The sequence below is a fragment of the Phalacrocorax carbo genome, chromosome 15 (genome assembly GCF_963921805.1).
Source record: "Phalacrocorax carbo chromosome 15, bPhaCar2.1, whole genome shotgun sequence".
Taxonomy (NCBI): Eukaryota; Metazoa; Chordata; class Aves; order Suliformes; family Phalacrocoracidae; genus Phalacrocorax; species Phalacrocorax carbo.
The window spans coordinates 2,173,918-2,192,355 of NC_087527.1; the positions used below are offsets into that span (position 1 = coordinate 2,173,918).

General features: G+C 48.4%; 1 protein-coding gene across 1 annotated transcript in view; it reads right to left on the reverse strand.

The window, feature by feature from the left end:
* Positions 1-18,438, reverse strand: part of SRRM4 (serine/arginine repetitive matrix 4) — a 49,708-nt gene that overhangs the window by 10,187 nt on the left and 21,083 nt on the right. Inside the window, exons 2-8 of the mRNA XM_064466006.1 lie at positions 17,741-17,884; positions 15,472-15,552; positions 15,053-15,124; positions 13,308-13,334; positions 12,545-12,595; positions 9,467-9,565; positions 8,338-8,500 (exon numbers count right to left, since the gene is read on the reverse strand). Coding sequence (XP_064322076.1) covers positions 8,338-8,500; positions 9,467-9,565; positions 12,545-12,595; positions 13,308-13,334; positions 15,053-15,124; positions 15,472-15,552; positions 17,741-17,884 — 637 coding nt within the window. The remainder of the gene's footprint in view (positions 1-8,337; positions 8,501-9,466; positions 9,566-12,544; positions 12,596-13,307; positions 13,335-15,052; positions 15,125-15,471; positions 15,553-17,740; positions 17,885-18,438) is intronic.

The following is an 18,438-nucleotide window of genomic DNA, read 5'->3' on the forward strand; positions in this document are numbered from 1 at the left end:
ACTGGCAAATAAACAAGCTTGTCACTTTGAAACTAAAAAAAAGGGGGGGGAAACAGAAAAAAGGAAGGGGAAGGGGAAAAAAAGAAAAATCCCTCTGGAAATAAAAGGTATACAGATACTTCTTTGTGTGCTTTTTTCCCCCTGAAGAAGATATAGCTAATGCGCTCGAGTGACCTCTAATAAATTCCCTGGTGTCTTGCGGATAGCATCCACTTACCCATCAAGAACTCCTCCTTTAGTAGGTAAGGTGTAAGAAAAAAGGAAGAGCGGGCAACATAAGTCCATCATTAGAGTCTCAAATTACATGAAAAAAACATAAACCCTCTCTTCAATCCACACTGCCAACTGTTTGCTCGCCTCCTCTATGCAAATGTCATGACTGCTTTTTGTCTGCTTGCTTGTCTCACTTATTATTCATTTTTGTTTCCTTCTGCTTTAAATTAGGCCGTCCAGCCCGTTCCTGGAGGCTGATTGCTTGTGCTGAAAAGTCACAGCTTGCACTAAATCCCCTTGGGTTTCATGGAAGCGACAAAGGGAACTGAAATAAGGGAAGAAGTACAAAAATAGAGGAGGAAAAGTATCCCCCCCCCATGCTGCACTGGAGACCTATAGGGAAGGGGACAACAGCCCTGCCCCTGCCAGCCTCAGTGTGGGGGTTCAGCCATACCCTGGCTGGGTTGCTGAACCTGGGCAGGGCTGTTGTCTGGGATCCCTGGGCACCACCAAATGGATTTACATCATTTGAGTATTTTATATTTCAGTTTTACCTCCACTGGCATTTGCCTGAGCCAGTCCAGGGATGTACCAGCAGTGGGAGCGAGGCTATGTTAGTGCTAATGTCTGCCCTTGCAATGGGGTGAAAATTGGGGCCAACCACAGTCCCAGCATGTCTGCACTCTTGTGTTGTCTCCTCTTTCACTTAGATGCTCTGCTCTCCTCATTCCCACCCATAAGGTTTGGTCCAGGGTTCTTAGAGTCTAGACACATAGGTTTGGCTTCCCCCACTCAAGATGTCCTCCAACATGTTCCCAGCAAGCCGTGCTCCCTCAGACACCTGCCCACGTCCTCACGCTATGCTCTGGGGCATGCAATGCCCTCCCTCTACACCGCATTCTCCACAATGGGGATCTGGGCCACCCCAAATCTGGGGCATTCTGAGCAGACTAAACCACATTGCAATGTTGGTAGTATCTCAGGGAGCAGAGGAGACCTGGATCAGTTGTCACACAGCAGGGCCAGGGCCAGTCCCTTCGGAGAGCTTAGCCTTGGACCGGCTGACACACAGACAGGGCTCTGTCGTCCGCAGAGAGGCTACAGACCCTGCATCACTTTTTGCATGGAGGTCCTTCAGCCCATCAGATGGTGCCTTCACATGCCCCCTCCTGCCAGTGACACCTGATCTGTGTCCCTGGGCGGGGGTGTTGCTCTCAACCCTGTTCAAGAGGTGCTAACTGGGACAGGGACATCTGACTCAGGCGCAAGTGCTGAACCAGCAGCGACTGAAACCAGAGTGGAGCTGTCAACACACAGAGCGGCTCTCAGCACACAGTCTGCAGAATGATGACTGCCCACAACATCCCCGTGCTCTGAAAACACCTGGAGTTGGAGGATCTCCAAGTACTTACTGTGTTGCCAGAGAGAGGCATTACTGCTTCTGGGATAAGGGACAAAGGGACAGGAATTTGTTCATCCCAGCAAATCCACACTGGAGCTGGGGACTCCCCTGTCCCCACCCCGTACTAAATTCTAAGCCATGCCCACTCCTAACTCAGAGGCGTTGGGTGCCCCAGCAGCAGACGTGGGAAATGAAGTGATCCTTCTTCACTAGCCAACTTGCACCTTCAACACAGAAGTCCTGGACAGAGCAGAAACATCTCCTTAATGCTCCCAACTAGGAATGAGTGGAGACACACATTGCAAGTCCTCATTTCAGCATCTGGTACTGCTTCTTGCTACTTCTCAGCTCTAGCACTTCTCTACCAGTCCTTGTTTACTCCAGTAGAAATTGGATTGTCAAAGGAGCATGAGAAAGCCAGGTATCTGGCTCTTTCACCAATTCTTTCTGAAACCCTGATACCACATGAGAACTGGTCTCCTTGCCATAAATCACCGCGCTCTCCCCAGCCACACCCCAGAAGATACAGGATTGCACTTTCAAATACGGCACCAGCTTTTTTTTTTTTAAAGGTGGGTTATGGTTTGCTTTAGATCTGAACCCTAACCAAGAGGCAACCTGCTTTTGACCACCTTTCATTTACAGGCATAAAACTACCATGTGAGGTAGTCCCTGGCTACAGAGGTAGGAAAGGCCTGGAGTGGGCATGGGGCTGCTCTGAGGGACACTGACCCAGAATCACACAGGCAAACACCTTCCTTCTGTTCCCTCCAAGTCTAAACCAAAATGCCTTGTGCTGGTTTTGGCTGGCATAGAGTTAATTTTCTCCATAGTGGCTCATATGGGGCTGTGTTTTGGATTTGTGCTGGAAAGAGTGTTGACAGCCCAGGGATGTTTTCCTTCCTGCTGAGCAGGGCTTACACAGAGCCAAGGCCTTTGCTGCCTCTCACCCCACCTCACCAGTGGGGGTGCACAAGGGGTTGGGAGGGGACCCGGCCGGGACAGCGGACCCAAACTAACCCCAGGGATGTCCCACACTGTATGGCGTCATGCTCAGCACATAGAGCTGGGGGAAGAAGGAAGCAGGGGACATTTGGAGCGATGGCGTTTGTCTTCCCAAGTCACTGTTACGCGTGATGGAGCCCTGCTGTCCTGGAGATGGCAGAGCACCTGCCTGCCCGTGGGGAGCGGTGAATGAATTCCTGGTTTTGCTTGGCTCACACATGTGGCTTTTTCTTTACCTATTATTATCTTTATCTCAACTGTGAGTTTTCTCTTCCGATTCCCTCCCCCATTCCAGCCTGGGGGAACAAGTGAGCAGCTGTCTGGGGCTTGGTCAAACTACAACAGTCCTTTTTTCTGCCAAGAAATACAGCAGTTTCTTGGCATTTCTATAACAGCTTTTGAGACTTCCACTGGGACCTGGGATGCGTGCTTTTGCTTTGCCGGCACTGAAGTCTACCTTCAAAGTAGCAACTGTTGTCAGCACACCACAAAATCTGTCAGATGACCAAGGGAATCAACAAGATCCTCTGTAGCTCAACATCTGTGGTAGCAGCACTCTGGGAAGAGGCAACATGTGGATATCTGTGAAATACAGAGCCCACACTCCTTGTGAGGGCTGGAGGGTCTGGCTGGGGCAAGGCAAGTGCCGGGGAGGAAGGCGGACGCAGCAGCTTCCCAGCTCCACCACCTTGGGGCACCAGGCTGTAGCCAGTAGCTTTCTGAGGGCTCTAGGAGGGATTTCAGTCCCGCAGCAAGAGCCAGGACAAGACTCAAGGTGCTTGACTTGCCTGTCTGCTTGGACAAATTCCCCATCTGACAACCTTGGCTTTGCTTCTGGCCTGATTTTACTGCTTCTGAAAGGCATGCCAGCCACACAAGATGGAAACTGAGCACCACAGAGCTCAACTGAATTCAAATAGCTTTTTGTTTTTCTAGGGTACCTTAAAAGAGTCTGCTCTTTCATGAATTTAATTTTCTCTATGTGAACATTTGGATGTTGTTCCCCCTCAGTAAGTAATTAAATAATCTCGGTGAACTTTGCTTCCTCCAGCTTTCAGCAGGGAAGGGAACCTACTGCTGCCATCAAGGGAACCCAAGATATATATTTATTGGATTTTTTTTTTGTTTCAAATCATTATTTAATCAAGATAAAGGAAGAGTAGAAATGAGGCCCTCACTTATGCTCCAGACTGTAATTTTGAGTACGATCCTAGACCAAGAGGCAGTGCACTCTAATAGGTTACAAAAATACCATCACTACTCATCTTCCAATTAAATTGAACAAGTCCATTTATTGTGCTGCAAACAGCCCTGAGGCAAGAGATGACTATACGTTTTCTCAGCCATAAGGGGACTGAGACCCATCAACGCGCAGCATGGCACAGCCTCACATATAGTTGGAGGATTACTTTCTTGGGACTTTTTTCTCTTGTTTTGAAACTTACTTCAAAGTGGAGTTAATTTCTTTTTCAGGGGTGCATAATGTCTCCCTTTCTCTCTTTTTCTGTGCATTGTAATAATGAAAGCAATAAAAATCTTGCATCAATGACCCCGGCGAGCCTTGCTCTCGGCAAGGGCTGGCAGACATCTGCCGAGGAGCCGCTGGCGCAGGGAGCAGCACCTGCGGAGAGGGACTGCTCAGGGGAATGAGGCTGTGTGCCTGGGCTGAGGTACCTCCTTCTTCCAGAGCAGGGGGTTGGGGGGAGGCCTCTGCCTGGGGGAAATGGGCTCACCTCTGCTTATGATTTGCCCCATCTGAAAAGCCAGCCTCCTATTAAGGGAGTATATAAAAAAAAATAGCAGTGCTGTAGGAATACAATATAACCCCTTTTTGCACAATTATGAATCCCTGACTCAAGGAATCTTGAGTGGAAAATATTTTTTTTTGTTAGGTGGAGAGTTCAGGGTGAGGCTTTGTCTACAATAAGGGCTAAGCTAAGTCCAGGAGCATGGAGGCAATGACACAACTGTCCCTGCAAGGTCAGAGTTTGGGTTATTTGGGGCTGAAGGGCAACACAGCTGAGCAGCTTGGCTCACAGATCCATTGCTGGGGGTAAATTCCTGAGAATGCCAGGCAAAGGTCTGTTCCTTTGCAAAGATGTTTTCAGCCTGCTGGGCTGCAGCCAGTGTTGCATGACACAGGCCAGGGTGTCCCCAGCTCATCTTGGGCCAGGCTGGCACTGTTTTGGAGCAAGGGTGTGCCTTCCACTGCCTCCTTTGGTGCCTGGTATACAGCATGGCCCTCCCGTGGCTGCAGGCATCCCTCCTTCACCCTGGGCTGCTGGCTTTCCTGTGGTCCCTGTGCTGAGATGCAAATTTGTTGGACAATAACCAGGGGTAACCTCAGTCCTCTGGCTGGGAGGGGAGAAAAGGAAAAGCAAGAAGAGAGCTACTTCCATATTTATGGAAGGCTTTGCCTTTCTGCCCTTCAAGGGCCCTCTTATTCTGCCTAACAATTAAAAGAACTTTCCCTATATAAAACAAAACCCAGGCTAGAAAACAGAGAGCAACAGCAAGGCAATACACAGATCTGATACAAGGTTCCCTCCTGCACCTGCTGTCCCAGCCCCTGCACAGCATCTCGTCACTTCTACCTTTCTGCAGATACATGAGCACAAACAGCACCATTTGGAACAACCATATCCCACTGAGCCTCACTGAAAATCTGGCTCAAGCCTATGTTAATTTGAAACATCATAAATGAGTTTCAGTGGAAGTAAAGGAGCTGGCAAGGAAAGTGTATGCAGCGAGCAGTTATCTTCATCAGGTACAACAAAGGCAACTAGGTTCATACCCTGCAGGTATTTATATTGCACTGCTCAACTGAAAGCACAGTGGCATATAATACATCTGTATCAGCGTGGTATAAAGTGTCTGCAGCAGGTTAGGGGTATGCTGTTCAAAAATAGATGCTGCATATTACCCACAGTTTCTCTGCATGCTGAGGCACAGTCCCACAGTCCAATTCAATAGGTGGCTGTTGTGGCTGCATGGGATTAAAGGAAGAATGAGAGGGAGAAGCTTGGAAATTCACTGTCAAAAGGAAAAGTAGCAGGGAACTTTGGGGTGTTTCTGCATGTGTGCATGCGTGTGCGTGCATCAGCTTATGCATAAAGGCAAGAGGGAAAGAAGCAGCAAGGTAGGTGCATGGGCAGGGCATTATTTTGTATGGTTTATCCCTCATAAATTACAGGTAGACCTAGTTAGAAATTGTGGCTGTTCCAGTAGAAAGGAAGAAAAACAAACCAGGGGGAGGGGAAATGGCAGAATTTACCACATAATGCTACAAATTTTCAGAAGAAAAAGAATATAGAATAACAATTGGCTTGAAAAGCAAAATCTTTGGTTTGGAAGTGCTATAGCGTTACCTCATGGGAGTTTGTGTATTGTCTCTCTGCAGCTCTTCTGCATGCCGGGATGCTCCCTGGACAAGCCCTTTCCTTTGAGGATATGGCAATGCATCTCCCCAGGTAAGGGTGGTTGGCTGGGAAGCCTGGGCCAGAGGGCGGGGTGGGGAGTATGACACACCAACCCCCGTAGAGGGCATTTTTGAATCCCGGTTCTGGAATTTTCCACAAAATCTTTTCTTTTCAAGTAATTGTTGATATGTGATCAACGTTTTCTGCAAGAGCACATTTTCATTTCATAACACATCTGGGCTGCTCTCAGAGTAGATTCTGACAAAACTAAGCTTATTTACAGAGCAACCATTTAACTTACGAAAAAGGAGAGGCAGAGTTGTGCATAGTCATTAATAAATGAGACTGAAAGTTCCCATTCCATTTTTCCCTTGCTAGTTTTGAGTACATGATATTTAATGACCTTGTTCAGAAAAATTTCAGGGGCAGCACTTAACCAGGGGCTTCAATTTAAACAAGTGCTTAAATGTGCTCTTGAATTATGTCTTTTTTTGGGAACAAAAGGACACTAGTGGGTTGCACAGTAAAGGTACAGCTGCCTTTTAGTAGTTGAAATATTTGCCTGTGTTATTAGCCCGTACTAGAAAGAATACAACAGGGGACTGATGACTTTTACTTTGCATCTATCACTACAAAGCTCTGATTTTCCCTGCCCTGCAGCTTGTGTGCTCATTTACCCCGAGTGAAGCAAGTGGAAAGGGGAGTGCAGCATGCTTGAGTTTAGCTCATTTTAAAGCTTTTACAATTTTAAATTAGAGTTTACTCTTGCTCAGGGAACAGAACAGCTGGCAGTCGGCCTCACAGGACTCAGGGAGCCTGGCTTCAGAGAGAGGAAACCTAGTACCAATTAAAAACCAGGCTTAGACTTTAAAACATTTATGTAAAATATGCAGCTTGAACCAAAAAAAAAAAGAAACCCACCCTGGTGATATGATGCAGTCTTTGGCTGGTTGATTTTTGGGAGAAGCTCTTAACTCATTCCTACCTTCCCCAGTTGTCAGAGGGCAACACCCCAGGCTCATGGCCATAAAAGCTTCATAGCTTGTTATTCTTTCTTTACATGTGCACACATGTGTATCTAAGCGTGGTGTGCAGGTTCTGCTATTCACACTCTACCTTATATGGTTTTATATGCAATGACTCACATGTGCACTACACACTCAGGAGATGTATATAACGACAGCAAATATGCATATCTATAATTCTGAGAGACAGCTTGAGCCTGTCTGTACCCACGTATAATCTCTGTGTATTTTGATCGGAACGCTCTCTGTGCGGGTGAGCAGATAGTCTTGCTGGCACTATATCTCATATCTGATGTAGCTACTGTCTATGGCTGAGCTATTTCCAACTGATTGGGCCTAAAGGAGAAAATTAGCAACTGTATTCCACTTTGGGGCTTGGAGGACTCTACTCAAGACCCCTTTGATGTTACACATCCACACGTGCGAGCACCAAATTCTGCACTACCTTGACTCCCATGTAGCAATTTCTCGCTCCAGAATGCCTATCAGGTACTAACGCCATGATCAAAGAGCATCACACCGCTGCTTTGCAGCTACTGGGAACAAAGGGGAAACGTACCACAGGAAAAGGAAGACTTCATATCAATCTGTATCTAACATTTCTCTCCAACTCTTGCTCCCTCAATTCTAAAGGCATGTATTATATCATCTCTTTCCATGTATATGGAAAAACATCTCAAGGCACTGAGCCTGATTTTACCCTTGGCTGCACATGAAGATCCCATTAGCATCAATGAGAGCTGCTCATAAGTTCTGAATTTGGCCCCTGGGCTTGTCAGTCCAGAGGAACAGTGACCCTAGAAGGATCCTGATAGTCAGAAAACATCCCCTGCCAATAATCACCAACTCATTAAATGTAAATGTTTCTTTTATATATGTTTGATTCCCTTTCTTCCCCTGAAGGACTAAACTTTTGGACACGAAGGCTAGTCAATTAAGTTCACATCCAGCTGAATAAAGACTGCATAACAAACACTTCCCTGTAAAAATGCCATTGTGGGAGGCCACTTCTTTTGTTAAATGTCCTCAATTCATTATTCATAAGCTAGAGCCTTTGCAAAGTTTTCCCCTCTCCAGCCCCACCCTTGGTGTGAATGTGCTGGAGAAAGGAATGACTTTAAATACATTGGAGAACAGCACCATTAATAAATCATACAGTTTTAACCAACTTGTCTAACATCACTATAATTAGGTTATAAAAATTTCATATCAGATTTCTTGCCCAGATTGCTGTGGCTAGTGCAAGCAAAAAAGCGCAGCGTGTAATACTTACTACTTCCTTAGGAGAGAGGAAGCTGTACAGCGGGAGGGTTTGGCTGGCTTTTTGGCTGGCCTGCACCTCTGCAGAGGAGCTTCGCTTTGCTGTGATCTTTGAATGGTGCCGGGAGCGTCTTCGTCGTGTTTTACGTCCTTCCTCCCGAGACCTGGTTCTGTGCCTCCAGAAGACATGAACAGCCAAACCGTTATTCCTCAGTATTGCAGTAGTGCCCACTACCAGCTCCATGCAAACCCTTGACAGCTCTGTGCTAGGCCATTGCGTGTGGGAGAGTCTTCCACATGACTGCTCTGTGAAGTCATGATGGAGAGAAAAGGGATGTTTTGCTTTTCTACTTTAAAAAAAAACCAACACACAAAAACACCAAAAAACCAACACAAAACAAAACAAAAAAACCACCAAAACCACTGCATCCAGGCTTTGGACCATAACGTCAAATTTCAGCTCCAATTTGTGATTTTGTGGTGGCTCAAGGCAAACCATACTTTCACACAGCCTTGAATGTCCCTATGGTAATACACCTCCAAGGGAAGATGTGCTCTGCTCGGTAGTTCAGAGGAGTGAAGTGGGAGAGTGGGGGTGGTTTGTTCAAGTGCTTTCAGAAAACATGAAACATGAATTCATGATGTGTATAAACTATGTGACTTGCTATTGCAGTGATGCCGGGTCTAGCACCAGCACCCACTTAGGTGGCCCCAGGACGCATCTGTCATCCATGGGACAGAGATTTTAATCAGGTCAAAGACAGTGGCTATACAATGCCACAGGCAAATATATTTCCATTCCTAAGACCGAGTTTAAGGCTTTCCTGGGACATCAGCAGTACAGAGCCCTTGGGCTAGGGAAGGGAGACTAGGCTAGAGTTGGCTGTCATGGGTTGATCATCAGCCATGGGGATTAGAAGTGACTGCCAGAGTGAAGAGCTGCAGCCACTGCTCCTCGAGGCAAAACCCTTCTATTGCTGAGACCACAAGAAGCTCAACCCCCAGTGTGTAACATAGCTGCTACCGAATGGGACGTGGCTCTGCACAGAGAGTTTGTGGGTCACACAGGCTATTGCAATCACATTCTTGAGCCTACCGGGGAAGTGTCACAGGACACCCAGCTCAGGGAGCAGTGACGTTACCTGCTTCGACAGCTGGGGGAGTGGGAGTCGGAGCTCTCTGAGCGAGAGTGGCAGTGGCGGTGGCAATGGCGATGAGATTTCCGGGTGCGCCCACGAGAGCTTTAAGAAGCAGAGAGGAAAACCACCATTAGGCTAGCAGATTGGGAGGATGCAAGAGCCAGTGGCTGGAGGATAAAGTCAATAACATTCAAATCAGAAAGAAGATCTGCATTTTAAACCAGAGAAACTGGTGTGTGAAACACTGTGCAGGACACCAAAGCGTGAGAAATTCTCCATCTCTTCATGGATACACTGACATTAAAGCAAGCCATCTTTCCAAGATCTATGGCAGCATTTTAACTACGAGCCATTAGATTGGCTGTGTAGCCTGCTGGGGAAGATCTATGGACTAGGATGCAGGAGTGCAGCAGACAGCACCAATCTTTTCTGCTTTCAGGACCTTAAAGAACTATGTGCTTGCCTGCTCATCTGCTTGTCCTTCATCATGCAGCCCAGCCTAAAACAACTAGGGGCAGCCTGGGACCTTCCCATTGCTGACCCTCACTGGGGGAGCACTGTCCCTCCAGGCAAGCCATCTAAAAGCTCCAACCCTCCTGTATCTTGCTCTAACCCTCTCTATAGCGCAGGCTCCTTGTTAAAGAGCAGACACAGAAGGACAGGCTCCAAACAGTGACAGCCAGCCAGCCCTCCAGGTGGGAGGGGCAAGCCAGTCCTATGGGCAGCTCTAACGGTCGCTATATAAACATAAAGTACGGCTTCCCTAACTGCAGTCTGCCCTATGCATGGTTCCTACTTGAGGGGCAGGACCATTTTGCCTGGCTTCTTACAGGTGACCAGCCACTGCTGCTCCCTTTCCTAACAGGGCCACTGGACAGTTACCAGCAAACCGTGTGCGGGGGCCCAGGTTCAGTGCCCTGCTGTGCTTCCCTTTGCTCCGTTCAGGCTATTCCTGATGGATTACCTGGCCCTATTGCCAACAGCTGAAGTCCCACCTGCAGACAGCAGGGGAATGTGGGCGGCAGGCTACCCGTCACCTTCTGTGCCCACTCCCTCTCATCGTTGTCACAGCAGTTGTTTTAGATCTGGTAGTGTAACCATCTGCCTAGGCTGGCATCGCGGTACCAACAGGCAAAGCTGACACTGGCTTAGCTGGTGGGAACAGTGTGGTTTCATGGCCACACTATACCAGTGACTGACAGCACTAATACAGCCCGCCTGGACAGCATTTAGTAATTTGCCGCTGTAAAAACTCAGCAAATCAATTGCTTGAGAACAGCATCTCCTTTAAGACAAAAGGGCAACCTCCAGGGCAATTGCTTGAACTCTGCCTAGCTGTTTTCCTTGATGCTTTTCACACCCTATTTATATTTTTAAAAACCTGACATTTGAGGATCCTCCTTCCTTATTTTCATACAGCTGGAATCAGCAACACTAAACATTTTTCCCTCACATGGTGGATTTGTGTGAAAATCCCCGTGTTTGCTCTTCACCCTCTGCATCAGTCCCTCCAGTTTAAGAGTCTTTGCTTTCTGCAGGAGGAAAAACTGGTCCTGTGCGATTCAGATAACCAGTTGCTGAACACAAAGATAAGCCAAATCAGTGTGATTATACAAAAATCCTGATCTGAGCTGGCTCATGGGATCTATCTGATCCACGCCTGGGAGCAATAAGAAGTTTTGCAGAAACCAGGAGTGGCTCAGCTCTGATGTGTGAGCTGAAAGATGAGGGCTAAAATGCCTTGGCTGGTTTATCCCCAAAGAGCAATTCTAGCAGCTCTCATTCCCCTAGATCAGTGCATACCAGCAGGGCATCTGATCTTTGTTTTAACCACATTGTTAGGCTACTGCATACTGGCCAGTGCAGTATGGGTTGGAGACATGCCTGCTTTTACTGATAACCTAGGAACCCTGAGTTTTACCACTGAGATTTCTGGGTCCATAGCAGCCCAGTCTGACGAGAGGGAAAAAAAAGATGTGGCTGTGCTACTGAACATGCAGAAATCACAGAGGAAAGGAGATGAGCTTCCTGCATGCAATAGAGATGGCCTGGGCAGGCAGTGCAACATGCTCTGGACCTCATGAATTCCTGGTATTTTCAGTCCCAGTGGGTACTGGGGTGACACTGGCAGTGTCAGGGGTTGTCCCTCTGTCTCCTTTCTGCCTAAGAGCTAAAAGTTGTGTTGGGAAGAATTAAAGGACAGGTCCTACTAATACCAAACCAGCAGATTTCCATCTGCTAGCTCAGTTTCTGTCTCCAGCAGGGTATCCCAAGCCCCAGTAAAGCCAACCAGAGGTTTGGTGCTCCGGGGGCTCAGCCCCAGAACTGTTTCCTTGCTCTGAAAGCAGGTGAGAAGCTGCAAGTTGCAATTCCAGGGAGAAACAGAAAAGGAAGTGAAAAAACAGAGAAAGCTTACAGACCTTCCTTCCATCCCTGAGGAACCCCATTTTATACCATACGCCTTGCTTGTCTGTCCCATCGGACAAGGGCTGTGGTCCGCTAACACTCCAGGGCAGATGGGAACCTCAAGCCCAGATTTTTACAACCTCCAACACCTCCAAACAATCCCTAATCCCCATTGCCTTCTGCTCCCATTCAGATATTTGGTTGTATTGTATATCACGAGTAGACCCTACTGTAACCTCCAAGAGGTTACAAACAAGGAGGAGCTAAAGCCCGGCTCAGCAAGAGCGTGCCAGCCTGCCCTCTGGGCAGTGGAGGCCATGGGGCACTGTGCTCTGCAGATTTGAGTTCATCCTCTCATGCTGCCCTCATCAGAAAAGCTGGAGTCTCTGCTCAGGACTGGATGAACAAGACACCGCACATCCTTGTGAGGTACAAAGAAAATACTGAATAAGGTGGTACAAAGGAGAGGGAGAGGAAAGATCTCCAGCCTCTTTCCATCTTTTTCCATTCCATTCCAGCAAAACCAGAACTGCTGGTTTTAGCTGTGAAATAATCTTGAGAATTGCTTAGGGCTGTGCAGTCGGTGTTAGCACCATGGGACCCACCACATCAAGCACTTCCTACCCCACAGCACTGTGCAGGGCAGGGCAGGGCACACCATGAATTGCTACTTACTGTTTTTTGTGTTTTCTTTCTTCCTTTCTCTTACTTTTGGGGCTTGAAGAACTAAATAAGAAATGGCTAATTAATTCAGACATTTCTGTTCTGATAAAAAGCTGTACAATCACATGTCAATGCTACAGCTAGATTTCCCAAGAGCGTGCAATAAAAATGCAAGGGATTAACAATTCTGCCACAGCACAGGGGGTATGAGTGCCTGCTGACAAATCTGGCTTGTGGGCTTGGCCAAAAAGAATCAAAGAGATCAGCCATCCTGGTGGCTTTGCGTTTTCCCACAGAAAAGATTAATACTTCTTGATACTGTACACACGCGCACTGGAATCAGGAGAGTTCTTCCAGTACACACCCGGAAAGCCACTGACTCTTGAATGTTGCAAAGACGGGCACTGCCGAGGGATGCCACACTGGTTACAGATAAAACCATAAGAGAAATGAAGACTCAAGATGCAGGATGGATGCAACATGCGTGAGGTTGTGAGGGTCTAGGTTATACCAAGAGGTCTTTTCCAGTTATGTGCTTGATTGCACAGGCTGGACTGGATACCCCATTCCTGTGGGATCCGAGAAACACATAAGGCTGAACAGGGAGAGGGTAGCTCCAAAACCACAAGGAATGGGGGGAGCCAAGGGGATTCCACAAGACAACACAGAAGAAAAATATCTTCTGCCCCCACCCAGTGAACATCAACCTTGTCAGATCTTGAAGACACCATTAAACTCATTTCTAAAGGACCACCCAGACTTGCTCAACTCTTACCTGTGTCTCCTCTTCTTTGAGGACAACCTGCAAGACACAAATATGTACACTGAATACAGGGTCTCACAAAATGGGAAATTTGAGTCAGAGGCAATGTGGTTAGGCCCTGCGGTTAGGCCCTGAGTTAGACTAAGCACTGTGAGACCCCCTCATTTTACCAGCTGGGCAGAATGGCCTTGGCTGTCCTTTAGTCAGCTGGTGAGGGGGTAGCTGAGAAATGCTGGTGTGGTAGAAGCGACTATCACAGTCTGCAAATAATTGAGAATATGATCCTTAGGATGACACATCTACAGAAATCAGATACATCCCCCTGTCCCTGGTGGGTCGCTTTTCTCTGTTACTACATCTACACTTTTGCACTGCACTTAGTTTGAGGGGGCAGAGGTGAGTCCAGTCCCTGGTTTTCTGCATGAAGGACCAAGTAGCAGTCAGAGGAAGAATCCTTTCTGTATCACTCCAGAGCAGCCTCACAGCCAAACCAGCATTGTGCCTCAGTCTTGCCTCCTGGAGCATCCCTGGGATGACACAGGAGCCACTGTGCTGGTCATCCTCGTAGAAAACCCTGGGAGCATGGCGGACGCTCTGCCTTGCAGTGAGGCCTGGCCCCGGCACACTGCCCAGCCCGCTGTGACCCATCTCAGCTTGGAGCACAACCTACTGCAGAAGCCATGGCCTGAAGTCCTGCCTAGAGAGGCCGTGAGATTGCCTGTGCCAAGGTCAGTTGGGATCTCTAGTTGACGAGGTACCAGCTGTCTGGAAACAACCGCCATTGGTCACTAATGCTTAATGGTCTTATCATGCTGCCTTTTGGGACCAGCTACAGCTTATCCTTGGCTTGCAGGGGTACAAATGGGTACTAAAGGTTAAAGCCAAGGAGCTTCTGATCCAGACTGCTCTCAGGAGATGGTATCCATAAAAGAGCATAAGAATCCCTTCTTGGGAAGGAAGTATTTTAAAGGAGTTTCTACATCCTTGTCTCTCCTCCTCCCTTCCTTTTCTTTAAGATTCAAGCTCAGCTTTTCACCCTGTTATCCATTTTTGGTAGCTTCTCTCTTTGGTTCAATATATTATAAACACATAAACTTTCCAAGGGAGATGTCATCCACAGTTCTCTTCAAATATTTGTTTAATGTTTGAGAGAAAACAGTGAAATATGTGCAAATTTAATATTTCATTGCCCTCTTTAAATTAAAAATGGGCTTCAAAAGGGGAATGTGAAGGCAGTCTCCCAGAGCTGGGAGGGAAGGTTGGGATGTGGATGCAGAGAGCTAGCCTAAGCCTTTTCCTGGTCCAGACACCGACACTTTCTGCAGGCTTAGGGAAGAAGGGAAAAGGATCTGTGCAAGCCCAGAGTGCCAATCTTGGTGGCATCCCAGGGGATGGGAAATTAGACAGCAAGGTCAAGGAGCAGGTGGAGGCTCTGCAGATCTTGCACTGATTTGGCTCACCTGTCTCTCTTCCCCCACACCCCAACAGCTCCTGTTTATCTGTAGACCCTGGGCGTGCACCCCACTTCATGCCCTCCTTGCCCGGAGGGACACTGGCTCTGCCTGCCCTCGGCTTTCACCTCCCAGTGGGGCCCTGCCCTCTGGGCGGCCATGTTGAGAGTCAGGAGTTGGACACACCTCTGCCCCCAGCGTGAGGCTCCACCAGCTGCCTGACAGCAGTAACATCTCCCACCCTTTGTCCAAACCCACCCCACCAGGTGCTGCCAGTGGGGAATTACATTTTCAAGGGAAAAATACCTGTTTCTTTTTCGCTTCTTGGAGCTTTTCTTCTTCTTCTTCTTCACAGGCGAGGGGCTGTAGGAGGGAGACCTGAGGAGGCAGAGGGGTGTTAGGGACCTCAGGGCTCCCCACAGCACTCCCTGGCCACCTCAACACTTACCCTGCTGCCAGTGGCATCCCACCGGGGTGGCGAGGGTCCGGGGGGCTCCCGGGGCCTGCCCGATGGGCTGCAGGGAGAGCCCTGTCCCGGCCTCTGCCGCCCTGAGGGCGGGGTGAGAAAATGGCGGCGCCTCCCTGGGCCTGCGGAGACCCGCAGACCCTCACACCTCCCTGTAGGGCACCCAGCCTCCATTTTACACTGGCTTTTCCCTGCCCCCTCACACAGCCTCGGGCTGCCTGTCCCCTCCTGCCCCACACACCACCGCGGCTGCCCTCACCTCCTTCGCTTCTTACGGCTGGATTTCTTCTTCTTCTTCTTCCCCCGGGCCAGTGGCACATGCTCCCCATCACACGAGGGGCTGCGGAGGGGGAGAAAAAAAAACAAGTAAAAATTTAAAATAACAAAAATAAAAGATGAATCAGCTCACATGGGACTGCTCTCCCCTGTCCCCACCTCAGGGGCATCCAGGGCAGAGAGATCAGTTGTCACGGTGGGCCTGGGGCGGAGGCGAGCGCCTAATTATCCTCTAACGAATAATTTGGTCACAGTTTAAATGAAGTGTCTCCTCCATGGGTTTAATGGAGATATAATGAGACAGCTACGGTACGCTGCGGTGACGCCGGCTGATTATTTAAAATGTATTTGCTGAGGTTAACGACGCCGTAACAGATTTATAGGTTTTGTTGCTCTTTGTAAATATGCTTTAAATAATTAATTGGCATTTAATTTGCATACAATAGTTATTGCAACCAGATGTATCTAACTGTAATAAAAGACTTAACATATGTTAAATAGCAATTGATTATAAATATATATATTTATTGAGATGCTATGGTAATTTAATAATATATGCATCTCTTACACAGTTTTTAAACCCTGGGAAAAAATCTCCTGTGAATTAATTTTTGTTTTAAACATATGACACTGAATTGTGTTATGTTTCAATGAAAAGCAAACAACATGGTTAAATTAATGCAGAGCACTGGGCTAAAAAGGTGACACTCTGTGGCTATTCATTAACCAAAACGAATGCTCATAAAGACAGCGGCAACCTACGGATCCCCAGGTTAATCCCCAAATCAGCCTGTGGATCCCCTAACTGATCCCCATATCTGTCTGCGGATCCCCAAATGGGTCCGCAGGAGAGGTTTAGGGAGGGCACAGCCAGCTCCCCAGGGCCTCTGCAAAATCACTGTTGGAAACGAGGGTGCTGGGTTTGCTTCCCCACTCCTCGCCCCGCCGTTGGGAGGAGCTGCTACCAGGGAACATGCGAAGGCAGCCCCGTGTTTGGAAAATGCTGTGGGATCTTCACTGCAGAAAGCGGCTGAACATTGAGCAGTTTCTGCAGAAAGAACCAATATTATCGTTATTAAGGGTCCTAATGCAGAACAAACACCACAACACATTGACCCATCGGAGGCGGTGACAGCGGGATGTGGTAGGGGGACGCAGGCTTCACTGCCCCCCGACACTTGCTCGCCCAGAGCTGGAATTACTACCAAAATGACACCACCATAAAAAGCCAATTGCTTAATGCTTTTAATACACTTTTTTTTTCCCCCCAATTGCTCTGCAGAATGAACCTGTATACTAATGCTTTGGTTGTGAATTGTGTATAACTGCACACAAAGTGTTCCTGGTGCAGTAAGTCTGAGGTGCAACCACACCGCAGCCCCGAGGAGCACACATCAGGATGCTCAACCCCAGCTCCCACATGCTTTCCCCTAGCACAGGTTTGGGCTCCCCAGCAACAGGTCTGGGTGCATCTCAGCCTCCCCCTGCCCAGGGCCACAGCCAACGGAGAGAGGAGAGAAACCTCTGCTTGTGCCATATCTCCTTCTCACAAGATAAAGCCTTTTGTCTTTGATGTGGAAGCTCTCTCCCTGCACTGATCCGATTTTAATTGTTTCTCCTTGATTGTGATCAAAGTCTAATTAAAAATATACTTTTGATTATTGTTCCAGATAGCCTGAAATCTGAAGATATGGAATGTGCTTTCTTACTCTTTCTTTCCAGCATCTTTAACCAAACAGGGAGGCTTTAATCCCCGAGACAGTTTAGCAGGCAGGGCTCAGAGACCCTAACTGCTTTATTTTCAGTATTTGATTCATTTTTCCACTTCTCAAGGTGTCAGGGGCTAATGATGGACTGATAATGAAGCCGTGTCCTAATGAAGCCAATGCTGCTGGTCTGATCTAGGCATGGGGAGAGGGGAATTGCCGGGAGTGATGCCCACCCAGGGATACCCTGCAGACCTGGTAGCACGTAGGGATGCTGGCAGGTAGCCTGTCTTGAAGCCAGGGCTGCTTGCAAGGAGGCTGTAAGAGCAAGATGTGGAGTGGAAATGAACTATGGGTTGAGAGGTTTCTCCCTGCAAACATGGATGGGGATTTCATACAATTGCATACATTTGCTGGATGCTCACGCGGTCATTTAACCCATCCCCAGCTCTCACAGACCCCCAGAGGGGCTGGGTGAGCAGTCACAGACGCATCCTCTGCCATCCCCCTCTTTGGAGTGACCCTGCTCACAGCTCTGACTCCTACCTGCGTGACCTGTGGTGAACATAGTCTCGTCCCTCCTTCCCTTTTGCACAGCCATTGGTGGTGGAGGCCTCCTTGACTGCACGGCCACTCAGCTTTTCGGGACGTCTGTCCTCCGCAGGGTATGTCAGGCAGCTGAGGGTCCCGCTGTGGGAGGAAGAGGAGAGAAAGAGAGCAATTGCAAGCTGTCCTTAGAGCTAGATTCATTTGCTCAAGGCTTCCTGTGTACTGGGGAATCCTCTTTCCACAGGTAGGGCCTGTGCTGCTGTGAAGGAGGGCTGCAGGTTGCTCTCAGGACTCCTGAGCCCACAGTGCTCAGTCCTGTGGTGGGAAATGCTCCTACAAAGCTCCCAAAAGCCCCAATTTCCAAGCCAAGTTGCACCCCAGTGTGGGCATGCTGTGCTTAGCTTTCGGGCACAGATACCACGAGCATCACAGAGCCAAGGAGCAGCCAGACAGCCCCGTACTGCAGGGACAGCACCGTGTCTGGGTCCAGTGCAACGGTAGCTACTCAGACTAGCACCTCGCCGTTGTGGGTTTTAGCTCACCAGCTCTGCAGAGACAGTGCTGGTCGTGCACTCTTGTAGTAAAAAAGAAAGCCTTTGTATTTCAAACGCCATTCCCCAAACCTGCTGTTGTACTGCTAATACCTTGCCACAATTCTCATCCTATCACCTTTGCCAGCACTCAGGTGGAAGCAA